The 15,883-nt window shown below is 45.0% G+C and overlaps 1 protein-coding gene across 2 annotated transcripts in view; it reads left to right on the top strand.

Annotated features, from left to right (window-relative positions):
• Positions 1–3,198: 3,198 nt before the first annotated feature.
• Positions 3,199–15,883, top strand: part of FOXK1 (forkhead box K1) — a 57,189-nt gene continuing 44,504 nt past the window's right edge. For both annotated transcript variants that reach the window (XM_074840437.1, XM_074840436.1), the window contains exon 1: positions 3,199–3,584. In XM_074840437.1, coding sequence (XP_074696538.1) covers positions 3,199–3,584 — 386 coding nt within the window. The remainder of the gene's footprint in view (positions 3,585–15,883) is intronic.

The following is a 15,883-nucleotide window of genomic DNA, read 5'->3' as shown; positions in this document are numbered from 1 at the left end:
CTGGCTGGAGCAAGCCCACAGCTGGCCAGTTCAGATGGCCAGGGATGGCCAAGGTGCCGTTCCTGCATCCGAGTGTTTCACCAGTGCCTGGGCACATCACAGGGGTGGCACAAGGGCCATGCTGTCTCCCTGCCTGAGTCCCAGCTCCTGCCAGGGCTGCTCCCCACCTCGGCTCCCCACAGCTCACAGTACCTGGCTGGCAGCTCCTGGCCATCCGAATATTTCAGTAAGCAACTTGCAGAATCAGGAAGTTTGGCCACACCTGCAGACACATCCATCTAAAACCCTGCTGAGGAAAATGAACCACTTTAAAGTCAATCCAGCCATACGGGATGAGATTAATTTAATTCAAACAATTTTGAGTTCATTTACATCAGGCATTTACACTGGGGCAGCTGGCTTGACTTTAAGCAGGATTAGTTGACTGGAGGAGCGCAAAGCATTTCCTTGTCTGAAGGGCCCTTGGTTTGATGCTGTTGCGGGGTGGATTAGAGCTGAGCAGAGCATTGGAGGCTGCCGAGCAGAGCGCTCTGTTCCTCACAGCGCAAGGAGCTTAGGGAACGGATGCCGCAGGCGCACAGGCTGGTGAGACACGACGCTAAGCACAACCCATCAAGCAGCTCGGAGGAATCCTGCTTCTGTACACCGCTTGATCGCATTTTGCATGAAGCTGGGATTTATCTCGGTGGTGGTGCTGGCTTAAGCAGCAAATTCCACTCGGAAAAAATTTCCAGGCAGAAAGAAAAAGACTTGTTAGAAGAAGAATCTCACCGATTCGTGGAGCGGGAGTGTCTCGGTGGCTGCAGGGTGACTGCAACACGTGTGGACATGCCCGTCGGCATCCCCAGCCCTGGAGCAGCAAGGCTGCACTGGGTCTGCCTCAAGCGCTCAGGAAGCCTCTGAGCAGCTCGAGGATCTTCAGAGTCGGCCTCACATGCCAGCCCTCAGGTTATTCCCCAGCTGGAGCTGCAGAAATCCGTAGCCTGTATTCAATGTGGGAGAGGTAATGGGGCCCAGCCCTGGCAGCGACACGCCTCTTGGCCCCACATCAGATGGGTCCACAGGGCTGCCTACAACTCCTGTGTTTAGAACCACCGCCCCGCTCCTGCCCATCGGGGTTGGCTCCTGCCTTGCCAGCCAGCCTGCCCGCAATGCATTTTCCCATGCAGCCATGGAAACATTTACTGACAACATCTGGTAACAGCCTCATCCTATTTCTGATCCTTTTGGGGTCCTTCTGGTCAAATGACACGACTTTGGGTTTTAGAAAAGCCTTAGACATAAATTAAAATCTCTCTGGAGCTGCTTTCTTTTTTTTGACAGGTCAAACACTGCTCTGATATGAGGTCTCACCTCTACACACCTGCACACCAGCTTGGGTCCCTTTTTAAGCACACTTAATAGCACTCTCATCCTGGTGTGAACAGGGAAAAGGCATGAGCTAGCTCTCCCATCAGGCAGCGTGCGAATCTGACTCTCACCTACCAGATGTCACATTTTACTTTCTTGCCACAAGCGTTTGCTGATGCTGAGCGATTTGGGGCAGGAGAGGAGCTCAGACAGACAGGTGTGAGTGGAGCAGCTCCCCACCAGGGCCCAGGTTACGCCACTGTTCTGTGCCATGATCCCAGTTATTTCTTCCTCACTGTCTGAGAGCACTATTTTGGCCATATATATCGGTAATTTAATTCCAGGTCTCCAGGATGGCCACCTCTTGTGACCACCTCCCTCCTCCCCACGCCCTCTCCAGGGATGCCTTTCCTCCCTCTCCTGCCCCAGGGACTGCAACCTTTCGCTGTGCCTGGCTCGACTGAGTCTTGCTGGAGAGCAGACACTGCTGCATAAGAAGTGGTATTGGTGTTTTGTGAGATGGCACTTTCTTCCTCTCGGTTGGTATTGAACTGTAGTGGCAAAGAGCACTCTTACTGAAGATGATGTCTCGGGTGAGATGTCTAACTCAGGTCCCGACTGCTCAGCAGTCATTAAACATCTCAGGGAAGATGTTCCAGGAACAGGGATGTTAACCTTGTGGTCCTGGACCGATTCCAGCTCGTTTAATTACAGCCTTCATAGCTGAAATTTGCTCTGCACTTTTGACCGGTTATGGGATTTTTTTTCCCCATCTTCTCTAAGCTGTTGAGCAGCCTTGCTGTGAGCTGCCGCATTCCCCACACGAGCCGAAGCAATAAGCAATTATGGCTGGTCCCTCTCCCAAGATTCTCAAACTCACTGTATTTTCTGGTTACTTAACAATACGGGATTCTGAGAAGTATCACTGGCTCACCTACACAGAAAAGTTTTACCTGTTTAATCTGGATAATCTAACCAGAAAAATACAGAAGTATATGTGATCCACATCCATGCTGTTGTTGCAGAGAACGTGACCTTTATCATTTGTGTAACTCATATAATACAAAAAACCATAAAAAGTAATTTGAAGTAAGAAATAATGTAATACAAGCTAAGCAACCTACACACACCCTTATAATGAAAAACTGTATGAATATAAAGCTATATAGGAGTATAAACACTATGTGAGTATATACATGTACGTATATGAGTGTGTATATATATATAAACTCTATAAAAGCGTATTAAGGTGTTTTAAACTCACAGCTTGTGTGTATGGGATGAATTTCGCCCTTCGGCAAGCCTTTGCCAACAGTCCAGGGATATTACAACCGTGTGGCGATTCAAACCCAGGCGGGAAGGCACCGCCGCCGGGCCCGGCACACCCCAAGGGCGGGCGGTGCCCCGGGGCCCGGCCGCGGGGTGGATGTGCCCCTGCCCCGAGCCGGGGACGGTGTTGGGGCGCGGGGGAAGGGCCGGGGTGGGGGGGGGAGATTCTGAGGCGATTCAACTCACGGAGCCGGCAGGAAGCCACTTCTCCGCCGGGTGCAGGGCCGAGGTGGCGGGAGCCCCCTCAGCCGGCGCCGCTCCCTCAGCACCTGCCCGAGCGCGGGGCCGCGGCCCGCCCGGGCCTGCAGGCGGCGCCGCGCCCCCGCCGAGCCCGGCGCTGCCAGCCCCCGCCCCGCGCCATAAATCGCGGCGGGGCGGCCGGGCCCGGCGGTGCTGCCGGGGACGCAGGGGAAGGCGGCGGCGGCGGCGCGGGCTCGGCTCCCGCTCCGCCCCGCTTCCCCCCGCCCCGCCGGCTCCGCCCCGGAGGCCGGCACGCTGGCTCGCTCCCTGCCTGGGAACATGGCCGAAGTCGGGGAGGACAGCAGCGGGGCGCGGGCTCTGCTGGCGCTGCGCTCGGCGCCCTGCAGCCCCGCCGCGGCGCCCCCTCCCGGGCCGCCGCCCCCGGCCGCGCCGCCCGCCGCCGCCTCCGCCGGCCCGGTGCTGGCGCGGCTGCAGGGCCGCGAGTTCGAGTTCCTCATGCGGCAGCCGGCCGTCACCATAGGCCGCAACTCCTCGCAGGGCTCGGTGGACGTCAACATGGGGCACTCCAGCTTCATCTCCCGGCGGCACCTGCAGCTCAGCTTCCAGGAGCCGCACTTCTACCTGCGCTGCCTCGGCAAGAACGGCGTCTTCGTGGACGGCGCCTTCCAGCGCCGCGGCGGCCCGGCCCTCCAGCTCCCGCCGCAGTGAGTGCCCGGCCGGGGGCGCGGGGGCGGACGGCCCCGCAGGGAGGCGGCGGGGGCCTCCTCCGGAGGGAGATGGAGAGCCCGCGGCCTGCGGGGGGGGTCCCGGGGTAGGGCCCGAGCGGGGCGGAGAGGGACCCGGGTCTGGGTGGAGAGCGGCTGAGGGGGCGGAGAGGGGCCCCCTCCGAGGAAGGGGACGGTGAGGGGTCCCTCGGCCCCACCGAGGGGATGGTGAGGTGCCTCTGCCCCACGGAGGGGACGTGGGTCTGCCAGGAGAAGGGCCTGGGGTGATGGTGAGGGGCCTCCGCTGATGAAGGGGACAGTGAGGGATCCCCCCTGCCCACAGAGGGCCTGAGGGGAGGGTGAGGGATTGTCTCTGAAGGAGGTGGCCTTGAGGCCGTCCCTAGACCACAGAAAGCCTGAGGGGATGGTGAGGGGCCCCTCACTTGAAGTTGGTTTCAGTCTGTGCAGTGACAGAGTGACCCTCACCTGATGGAGAGCCCGAGGTGGCGGTGAGGCGATCGGCCAGTAGATCCACCTCAACATTAACAAGAGATGTCCTCACCTTCTCAGCCTTACTGCCATCCATGACTGAGAAAAGGGATGACATTCCTCAGGGCTGGGACTGCTCCGTCTGGGGAAAAGGTGTGAGCCCCCCACTGCAGGGTGCTCCTTCAGCAGGCCATGGTCATCATCGTCCATGCCTGCCTGCCAATAGACTCATGTCCAGCTGGTGGCCCTTAAGGGATTTCCAAAAGATAAATGAAAGAAGAAAAACTCTTGTCAGTGGGCTGAAACTCGCTACACCCAGAGCTTGTCTTCCCTGGAAAAGATCTAGTGGAAAAAGTTGGAAAACCACTTTGCCAGAGTGCTTATTTTAGGGTTGGCAAGTTGGGTGTTGTTCCTGGTGTCTCTCTGGGGCAACTGAAAAAAAAAAAAAAGGAGTCAAGCCAAAGGGGGGCAGGAGCCCCAGAGAGCAGGCGCCCAAGGTGTCTGCTTTGTTGAGGAAGGGGAGAGGGCTGCAGAGGGGTGGTTGTCTGTTCTGTGTTTTAGATAAACTCTCTTGCAGAAAGAAGAATGAGGTTGATGTTAATCTATTTCTTCCTCCGAAAACATTGTTTATGGTTGCTGAGCACTGTCCAACGACTGCAGTGCTTCACCCCAGGGGCGGCAGCGTGGTAGCGGTGGGTGATGTAATTTCTGCGTGCATCTCTTCAGGTCGTACCAGATAGACTGTGTCTAATGCCATCTCTGAGTGAAAACACGCTGTAAAGGCAGGAGATTGGGTTTTTATGATGTTCCACTAGGCTTTTTGTTGTTTGTGTAAAACATCTGTTTTCAGCTGGCAGTTTTTGGCTTTGGTACTGTTTACCTCCAGCACCAGGGTCCTGGAGTTATCCCTCTCTTGCTAGCCTGTTGCTCAGGGGAGGGTTTTTTAATTACTCATTTCCTCTGCAGGCTGCTTCATTTTGTACTTAGTAATTTAGTTATAACTCCCTAGCTGCTCACTCTCTGAGGCGTTTTGGTTTGCAACGTGTTTTGTTTTCTAAAATAATGTCCTTTAGTGTCTGTTTAATTAATCTTGCTTTGTAAAACAAGACCACCCGAAGCCCAGGGCGTTTCTGTTGTTGCTCCCTCTGGCTCTGGGTTTATCTGTGCGAGCTCTCTCCTCCCTGTCACTCAGTTTCTTCAGTCGGTTAATCACAAGCATTGTGCTTGAAAACTCTCTGAAGCAATGACTTGGTTGCCTACTTCTCTTCCCTTCCATTTGCTCATGACTCCTGAAGTAGGAATGGCAATTTTCCTCCTTCATCGCTTTAAAGGGAGGAGTTTAACGTACAGTTATGAACTCTGCACAATAAGGCATTCTCTTTGCTTGGCCACTGATTGAGCTACATAAATAAACTTCATGCTCCTCCCTTTCTGACTTCCAGAGTAGGAAAATGTTTTGCATCAATCTAAAGGAATTTGCCCCCTTGCTTCTAACAGGTAAACAACTCCTTGTCTTCTACTGGCCAGTCAAGGGTTTGTAACCCAGACCAGGAAAAAAAAAATCCTGTTGAAGCTTGGTATACAGAGTCTTGATTGAGGCTTTAAACGGTTCTCCTGTCCACTGTTATCTCCACTCTTGAAAAATCAGACAGTAGCCTCAGTCACCTCCCTCCACATGCACAAACACACATACACAAATCTGCCCCCTCAGTAAACAAAGCAAGGCACTGGTTGGTGCCATTTCTTTTCTGTAGAGATGCCTGTAAGCTTACTGCTAGCAACTAATGTCAAAAGTAGGACAATGTGAAGATAGACTGTAGTACACAGACTTTATAGTACAAACCACAATTTTTTCTGAATATTATTTTCTGTTAACACTACTGCCCTTTTGATACAGCCACACCTTTTCCATGTACCAGCAGAATGTACAGTTTATGTTAAATTTCAGGAATTAATGGCCATTCCATTGAGTGATTTAGATGGGGAGTACTTGTGATGTGGGGAACTCCTGCTGGTAATCTTCTAAGAACTAGTTGTCCCCTCTTTTTTTTTCCCCACCTGTAAAGGATAGCAGAAATATGCAAAGTCCTGTTTCTTTTGAAGCAATGCAAGCACTGCTGCTGTTACGTTACAAGCAAAGGAGATACTTGTGCATCATGAGATCATGAATGAAAGCAGAGGGTTCCAGGAAAAGAAGTGTCTTTCAGATGTAATTCATACTATTTGTTAAAAAAATAGAACCTGGACTCATAGATTCTGTTTCTGAAGTTTCTTCTCACTTCACTTTTTCTGTGTAAAACCTCTCTGTAAGCCCTCTTCTAAGTTTAAAAGTAGTTATTCCTAAAATATACGGAAGATTTTGTCAGGAGGGGTGGGGGATGAAAGAGGAAGAGTTTCTGAGGCCTTTCTTGAAGACTGTACGTACCTTCTAACACAATAGACCTGTTTAAAATCAAGGGCCTTTGAAAAATTTCATATCACTTCCTCCATCGACATCATGTGTATGTATAATCTGCTGTAACCAGAATTTCACTGCTGGGTGGGAGTATCGTATTTCACAGCTGTGTTGTTATGGAAGATTATATTTCACAGATGTGATGACATAACTATAAAGTATAATTAAACAATAATGACCAACAAGGAGGGCATTTCCTAGAGGTTAATGACAGTTAGAAACAAAGTGGGTGGAGGAGTGGAGGGCCCACAGGACAGCTGAAGACCCCTTAATCTGTTTAATTAACATGACTGCAACACTACAGCAGGCAATATAAATATAAATCAAGGTGAAATTATGGAAGTAATTACATCAAAAATAAGTGCTTTAAATCAAATTAAGGATTGCTAGAAACTTTTTTTACTCTGCTAGTGGAAGCTGGAAATCTGTGGATAAATATCTGGGTATTTTTCTATAAAAAAAACAAGAGACTCAAGGCTCCCAATAGGATATGCACTAGATTTTTAAAAGCTATTGATACAAGCAAAAACATAAGATCCAGCAGGAACCATTAGCTGGAGTACTCTTTCCTGATGAAGACAATAATTTTTTCAAATTTCCAGTGTAATCAGGTGTTTACAGGATCAGGTTAATGATGAATTATTAACTTTTTCTTTGTTTTCTTCAGAATTGTCTCAAGTTTTAAAAGAAGTAACAGTAACAAGTTAGACTTCCAGTAACTAAAATAAGCATGTATTTTGTGTCCCCCTGTCCCGTGTCTGTTGTGTTGTGTCCCCCCCCCCAACCCCAAAGGAACTGAAACAGTTGAAAGTAAGCTTGCTAACCCAAATTTTAAGCAGCTATGGGTCAGGTTTTCAAATGTTCCCAAGTACAAAAGTTCTATTGACTAAAAACTGCAAACGTTGATTGAGCGTAGCCTGATAATAGCACTTGAGCTTTCTGAACTGGAAGTTCAATAGATTGGAAAATGGTGCTTGACTGGGAATATTTCATGGGATATTTGCTTATTGCTTCTGTGACCATTTTGTCTTTCTGCAGTAGTGTTATTAATGGAGCCTGAAGTTTGTGTTTTTCAGTGTAAATGGATACTTTCAGTATGAGATTTCTAAGTGTAAAAATAAGTTTATAGACCTGTAGTTCTTTCAGCATTTAGGAAGTGGAAGAAATAAATGGAGGAGTTTTTTAGTTTGAGCATAAAATACAAGGGAAGTAAATATATGGATGTATGAAATTAAATTAAAACATGGCGTTAAAATAAAAAAAAATTATTATGTATATAAGCCCCATTATAAATTGAAAACTTACTGTGCGTGTGAAGCTTTATTAAGAGCCTGCTGCTTTATTTATAATGGGATTTTTCTAGGTACTTAATAAACTTGACAAAAATAAATAGTCCAATACTATGAGCACATATCAAGGTGCTGATCCCATGAAATTTTATGCGTGCATTAATCTTTCTGTATTGTGAATACACAAGTTCACTTCAGCATTTGGTTAGTGGGGGTGTCTCTGGAATTAGAGTTTAGTAACCAAGCAGAAAATTGAGAGCTAGATCCAACAGGCTTTTCATTTCTCTTTCTAAGGGAGATTGTACAGTCTGTTAGCTGGTAACTCAAGGCACTAATTAAAGTAAAAAAAGTGTGCATAATCTAGAAAAATGGAGATATACACACTGTATCGCAGTGTTTTGATGACCTCATTAACCACTCGGCCTCCATTCTTGTGGTTAGAATGATGCCATCATGGTGTGTATGAGTGCGAGTATCCTTACATCTTGGAGGGAACTGCAAGCCGTACATACGCGTACTAAGGAAATGCTTTGACCACATAACCACCACTACAGAGCTAGTTGTTTCTGAAACGATGCATATGTATGTTGATTCTGATAATTCCTCATGTAGTTGTACTTAAATATTGTGTAATCTGCATTCGCAACCATTTTTTTTCTTTGTTTGAACAAAACAAACAAATGATGCTTTGCTACAACTTGTGGATGGTGGTTTTACTCTCGATAGAAACTCTTTAAAGATTTGCTGTCTTAGTGCTTCGTCTTATATTTTTCATGCTCTTATTTGATTTCAAAGACTGTCTTTGAGAACAGGTTTTTTTGTTGCGCGGCGAGATGGTGATAAAGGATTACTTGATTTTAATTATGGAATTTATGTCAAGTAATAATTTTTAGCTAAGCAGCTCAATTTGTCATGGGTTATATTAAACGTTTAAGGAAAGTTTCATTATGTGAAACTACTGCTCGATTTGTTGGTTCAAAAATAGCTGTGCTGTAAGTCAGGTTGTGAATATAAACTAATGCTATGCAAAACTCAGTGCATGTTCTCTTACGTGTTCTTTTAAACCAAGCTTGGTTCAGTTTAGCTGATGTGTTGATTATGAAAAGATTAATCAAACTAGAACATGCCACACTTGTCTTGTACATTCTTGCACAGAGTCTCAGTTATAAAGGCTTAAATGTAGATTCAAGTTGTGCTGGTGTAACTTCTTTGTGTTAACAAACTCTCAATCATGACATGTACGCTTAGCTGACTGTGGGATTCTTCCAGTGGTACTGTTGTGTTTTTATATAAATCTAGGGCATGAATGAGCATGAGAGTCTTTGCTTTTATGAAAACAGGAATAAAAGTGATGAAATCTGTAGTAATTCATATCTTAGTTATTTTGGTGCCAGCTGTGTGAGCATCGTCACTGCAGAGTGTCTGTTTTGACTCTTGGTAACAAATCAAAATAATGCTTTTTTGCCTTTTTTTTTTCTCCTCCAGAAAATGGGACATGCAGTCTTGCAGCGAATAACTGCAAGCATAAATGACAACCAGATTAATGTGATTGTTTTCTTTGTAAGCAAGCTCTTAGTAACTGTGCTGCGATAGCCGTTTGGCGTCAGAGCTGTTCTGTGGGATGCCAAATTCTCTTGCTCGGTATTGCAGTTTCCTGGAGGAGTAATGTGGCAACAGGATGTTGGTAAAGAACAGGAAACTACTTGAATTTGCTACTTATGCCATGCAAATGAAGTCTTATTAGTGGCCCATGTGTACTAATTAGTGTCTACAATTGACAGAAGTTTTTGCAGCAGTTGCAGAGTGTGGAGCTTGGGGAGTGTGTTCAGCTGTGTGCTGTGGGGTAGCAAAGGGGCCAGGGACTGGTTAGGTGCTTGTTAAACCACTGTTTGAGATTGGACAGTTAGCTCCAGCAGGCTTTCTTATTCAGGGTGGATCCCTGCTAGCGCTCAGCTCTGTATCAGTTCTTCTGACATGTGCTAATTTACTTTGAGCTCCTTCTAGCTCAAGTAAGTGTCTGAGCAGACAGTGTCTGGGTGTCCTGCAGTCAGAGCCAAGGGGCACCGTAACCAGAAATGCTTAACAGACTGAGCTTCACCTTAGTGCTGGTTAGATGTGGATGAGCCAGTTTTCCCTTCCCAATCCAAGTGGAAATGTGGTTTAAAAAAGAAAAATCCTGTGCTTTTGAGCTTGCGATTTTAATGAAAAGGGGGAGGAATTAACTTACTTGCTTTTCGTACAGATTCTTTCCTCTTCTTTTTCTTAATAGCAGTCCAGAGCACACAAGCCTCTCACATGTAGCCATACCTAACACCAGCTTTGTTTTGTGTGTCTTTGTTTCAGTCCCCCTGCATCTAGTAGTTTCCTGAGGTTGCAGACTCATAGCTAGGATAACCACTTCAGGATTCCTACTGTAAAGAAAGAAAAGTATGAAAGCTAAATATGCTGTAGAGCTTAGTCCATAGTGTATTGGGTGGTTAAAGGTCTTTGTCTTATAACTGCACGTGTCTAGGACAGGCAGCAAATGCGTAAGTACTCCACCGAGCTTGCGTGGTGCTTTCTGACTGGTAAACTTCGGTAGCTTTTAAATGTTGATTTATGTATCCAAAGTGGCTGGTGGTCCCTGATGTAACAGACTGCAAGATTGACACCAAGAAACATGGGGAGCCAGAGGTCTGGGTGTCATTTGGCAGTGATTTTTTCTGACAAATCTGTAAGATGAAAAAGTTGAAGCATTTCCTGAATGTGGAGTATGAAAAGACATCTTAATGTACTTCCAGACTTCGTTAATCGACTAATTGTGAGTACAAATTATTGTGTGGTCTTAATGCATTTGCTTCAGTCAATAATTCAGTATTAATCATGGAATAGTTTTTTCAAGTATTCATAAGCCTCCCTATTTCAGTTGACTGCTTTCAGTTGACTCCTTATAAAAGCAGACTGAGATGCTTACAGAGCAGATGAATCTCTCGCTTAAGTAAATGTGAGTGAAAATTTCTATCCAATAGTATATTCTTGGTTTTCATAGTTCAGATACAATTTTACTAATGTCTATTCAGTCTTGTCCACAAATGTTTTTTGCTAGTAATTCACATCTTCAGTTTCTTCAAAACAGCTCAATAAAATGGATGTGTGAATTCCTTCTGTATGGCACTTAATTTTTATGAAATACATATTTTATTGGACAGTAAAACATTTAAGGATCTTAATGGCCTAATTAATACTCTGTATCCACTTCTGTCTTGTGTATTTTGCTCTTCGTTATCCTACTGCTCCTTTTTTCATGTCCTCGTGCATTTTTTATTATAAAAATTTCAAGCAGTCTTGAGAGCAGTCTATTAGAATCCTGTTCTTTGAATATTCAGCAACTCTAAGATTTGATTGATAGTCCCTTCCCTCCCTACCCAATCTATTTTTAGTCATTTAAAAGCGAGTTGAATTTCTTGTTGTCGTTTATGTAATGTGCAATTTACTTTGGTGGTTTTCCTCCCTCTTTTAAATATACCAGATATGTAATGTTCATGTTGCTTGAGGACGTTTTGACAGTTTGGGAGAAATAATGTAGAAATTAATTGGGAGCTCTGCCTTAGCTGAGGGAGCAAAGATGGACAGTCTTTGTCAGGTTATGTTAATACATACTGTGTGATTAGGATAGGAGGATAAGTGGACGAAAACTTTAAGCACATTGTTACCACATATTATCCTGTTTCAAGAATCTTCTAGCATAAGAGATGATTTTCATGTACAAGGACAATCCACTCGATCTTTCAGAACAGAATGAGAAGACAAAAAACCTTGATGAGGTGGTCTAAACACTGCAGAAAAGGATATCCCTCCCCTTCTCTCTGAAATGTAACATTATAGCTGTACCCCTTTTTTCTGTTTTGTGCCACTTTAAAGAGAGCCTCTTCCCACACAAACTGTTTTAATCTTCTATCTCCCTTAAGGCCACATACAGAAGCCACCAACATTTTGACTAAGCAGGACTGGACTCCCTGCAGAGCCAGTTTGTGCACTTGCTAAAAGAATTGTTCTTGAGCAACTTAAGGCCTTTCCTCTCTCGAGGGCATAAGAACTATGGACTCTTAAACACTCAAAATCCTGATTGTGTGGGAGGAGAAAAGGACTAGACACAGAAAGTAAATTTTGTTTCCACCTGATGGGTAGACCAAAAATGTTTTTGCTTTTCATATTCAGTTTGAGGTGCAGCCCAAACTAGTAAGGGTGGACTCTTGGTGTGGGAGATGTGCCAACTGCTATTTATTTATTGATCTTTTTCTTTTTTTAATTGTTTCATGGCTTGTGTACCATGGTGTACCTTGGATTGGCTGCCTGCCCACCGTGCGTAAAGGGGTGTTGGCTGTCAACAAGCCTGGCAATTGGGTGGCTTTGCCTCCTTCTGCCTTGTCCATTCAGCTGTATAATTATTACCTTTCTTCTACCATGCCTCCCTCAGACACTGTCTAATGAGACGATCCATAATGAAACTGTTTTAGCACTGGGAAGACCTGCAAAGGAAGTCAAAGGCTGACACATGCTTTGCTGCTAATGTTGTTATGGGATATTAAGGCAAGCACTGAAGTTTTTTTCAGGCATAAGAATTCCTAGGAGAAAAATTCCTAATGTGTAGTGGTTCAATAAAAGTGTTGCTAGCATTTTTTTGTATTTTGTGTAAACAAGGCACATGCAAACTGGCTGTTTAGAAACAGGCGCAATCAAGTAGTTTAGACTTGTGTGTGATCTGTTTACAATTGAGTGTCCCAGATCAGTGCTTCACTGCAAACAGAGCCACCGAATGAACTTGGAAAACAAAATGGTTTTGATGGACAGTGATTCTGAATCTGAGGTGTCTTGGTGACAAGTGGGTGCATCCTCTTTTCCAAGTGGTTCACAGTTTATTCCCCATTTCATCCTGCTTTGTGTTCCACCAGATAGTATTGCAAGTATGAGAATTCTTATTTAAAAAATCCTGTAGCAGAGAAGGACTAGAATCCCATTCCCCAAAAAGCTGATATTGCAAGCTGTGAAGTGTGTATGAAGCTTCAAGGTAAGATGCATCTGTTAAAGTAAAATGTTTCCCTAATTCTGTATACTATACTGAAGCAAAGGAAGGGGGAGCATTTAGAATATGCCAGTAATATGCCAAGTTAACTCTCTAAAATTTCGTCATTTAAAAATAATGAAACCACTATGGCAGCAACTTACATACAGGCTGTCATTTTGCAAGAGTAATTGTCGCTTTAGGTGGTTGAACTCCTTTCAAGGAAGAAACCTCTCAGCACAGTCGTATATGCTGGCAGGATTTAAAATACCTTAATAATCTTGGGATTGTTTTACAGTGTTTTACATTGTTCGCAGTGTTAGCCATGTCCTGCAAGGTGGTCTTTCACAAGCCAGCCTAGTACATCATCATCTCCTGAATCACATTAAAATTGTTTTCTTTTCCTCCCCTTTAGCAGTAAGAAAGGTTGTGCCTGGGATTCTCTTCTAACCTTTACTTTCAATGTCAATATTTTGGAGGCTGCAGGTGGATGTCACTTTGTAGACATTTGTGTGAGAGATGCGCTGTGTTGCCCCAAACGTTTATTTGGCTGCAAGTCCAGAAGATGTCAGTTTTTAAAACATTTCAATTACCCTCAGAGCTGCTTTTAAAACAGTAATCCTGGCTTCCTCTACTGGGTATTGAATTGATTGTGAAATGTCTTCAGAGGGAGTGGAACAGACTTGAGTGAACATTTTGCAAAGTCTGACTCCATATGGATCGTTTTTTATAATGTACATAAATAGTACATTAGCGCTTTCAAATCACTTTCTAAATGAACTGAACCAGCCTCAAAGGAAAATACATCATAGTCATGCTCTGTGTGTTAGAGCCCTCTTAGAGAGTCTGATTGAATTCAAAGGTTAGTAACATCCCACGCGCAAGCTTTTTCTGGCATATGTATGTGGGAATTAGGATCTTTTCCGTAGCTTTACAGAGGTTATTGTTTTACACAGCCTTTGCTAATGTGTTATAGGTAGTTCATTGGATTTGGAAGGGAAAGTCTTCTAGATGGCTTGTGATACCTTTGAGATGGGCTGGCTCCTTGAAAGCAAACCCTAAAGGGGTGACTGGTCCATTAGGAGAAAGTTGATGGCATTGCAAATGAGATTTACATGAGAATTAAACTGCTCTGGTGTATCCAACAAAGATGCTGAAACAAGTGCTTCTCTGATGGTTGTTAGGAGATTTTATGAACTGATCTTTTCAGGCAGTTAGTTTATCCTGCTTTTCCAAGGTATAAGGATTTCCCAAGGATCTGGATACTTGTAGTAATAAAGGAAAAATCTTCCCAAGAAGAAAGGAGGTAGGATGAAAATAGGAGTAGAATCGAAGTTGCATGTTGCCTGTGGCAGCCAGGGCCAGATTTCTGTGGTGAAAGGGGCAGGATCTGTGGCAAGCTGGAAATTCCCCGGCAGCTGAGCAAAGTTTTAAAATGCTTGGTGTTGAGTTAGGTATGGAAATGAATAACCAGTACTACTTGTAGAGGCCAACTGCGGCACTGCAGTTAGTTCCATGCTGTCACTACGTATTTAATTCTCGGTGTACTGCTTAATTTCTTATTGAAAACAGAACTTTTTGTAGAAGCTGTTATAGGGAAGTTCCCCAGAGCGTGGGTGCAGGTGGGGCTTTTCTTGGCACTGAGGTAGGTGTTAATTGTGGTTTATGATTGAGGGAGAAACATACTTAGTTGAGTGTTTCTGCCAAGGTGGGCAAAGAAAATAGTTAATATTGACCTTTTTCATTTTAACCAAGATCAGTGTGAGCAGTAGAGGCTTGGAAAGCCTCTCAGAAGGGCTCTTGAATTTTGCAGAAGCAGGGAAGGAGTAAGAGATGCTGGTGGTGGCCATGCTCTGCTGAGTCACTTCATGTTGTCTCTGCTGTGGTAGAATGGAAGCCAGAGTTAGGCTCATATCTTAAAGCTTGTCTTGGAGGGGGAAAAACTCAGCATGTCATGAATGGGGGCTAGGCAGTCTTTTCTGGCACAGAAGCACTGTGGGCAAATGTGTGTGTTACAGAGCTAGTATTCACCATTTCTGTGACATCTCTGGAAAACAAAGTGAATGTCAGACTGACTACTCACTGCCTCGTGCTGCCAGAATAGCCACAGCCCAGGGGTCCTGAAGCAGCCGGGGACTGTGTGTCATCACTGGGGCTGAGAGCTGTGCTTTGGCGGTACTCCCCTCGGGCTGGGGTAAGTGGGATGTGAGAAGTCCTACAGGAAGGTGAAATGCATCATACCTCTGAGCCCGTGGCAAGGGCTGAGCAAAACTTACTCCTGATCCAAGACTGTGTGCAGTGTGTGCCATTTCAGTCTTAGAGTGGAGAGTTTGGCACTGCCTCAGGTGTAGGACAAGGGTGGTGACAGCAGAATATAGAAATAAGTATCATCCTACTTTGTTTCATACAAGTTGCCTTTCATAGTGCACTTGAATTAAGCTAGTGGGACAGCAGGTTAGCATGGGGGTGGATGGAATAACCTTGCTCGTCACTGTGGTGTGTATTGTGTTTTTTTCATAGCTTAAAACCTTGGCTGCTGTCAGGCACACACTTGAAGAATATTTATCTCCACAGAGTGCTTTATTTCTTTTAAGCTCCTGTTCCACTCCATAGTTCTGCCAATCTGATCTGTACATTATCTTTGTTTAATGGATATTATTTGGTAGGGTTGGGATTTTGTTTTGATTCGGCTTTTTTTCCTTTGAAACATCACACTGGGGTCTAAAACGGAGCTGCTTTAAAACCTCACCCTAGGATATGGTATGGGGTGGTTTTGCCAATGTTGTCAGTGGCAACCATATAAAATTAATTTCTGTGTTCTCTGAATATGCCCCAAACAAGTGCCATGCCAATAAAGAGTCCTCCAGGGCTTTGGAAATGCTGGCTTAAGACACATCGTTGCACTCTGTCAAAGCAGGAGTGATAAGTTGTTGATTTTCCTAAGATGGACACTGGCTTAACAGGACTGAAATCCCCACTTTCATGCAGCCCACTTTTGAGGTCCGTAGAGGATAATAATGACTAG

The sequence above is a fragment of the Strix aluco genome, chromosome 15, assembly GCF_031877795.1.
Source record: "Strix aluco isolate bStrAlu1 chromosome 15, bStrAlu1.hap1, whole genome shotgun sequence".
NCBI lineage: Eukaryota > Metazoa > Chordata > Aves > Strigiformes > Strigidae > Strix > Strix aluco.
This window is presented reverse-complemented; position numbering and strand designations above follow the sequence as displayed.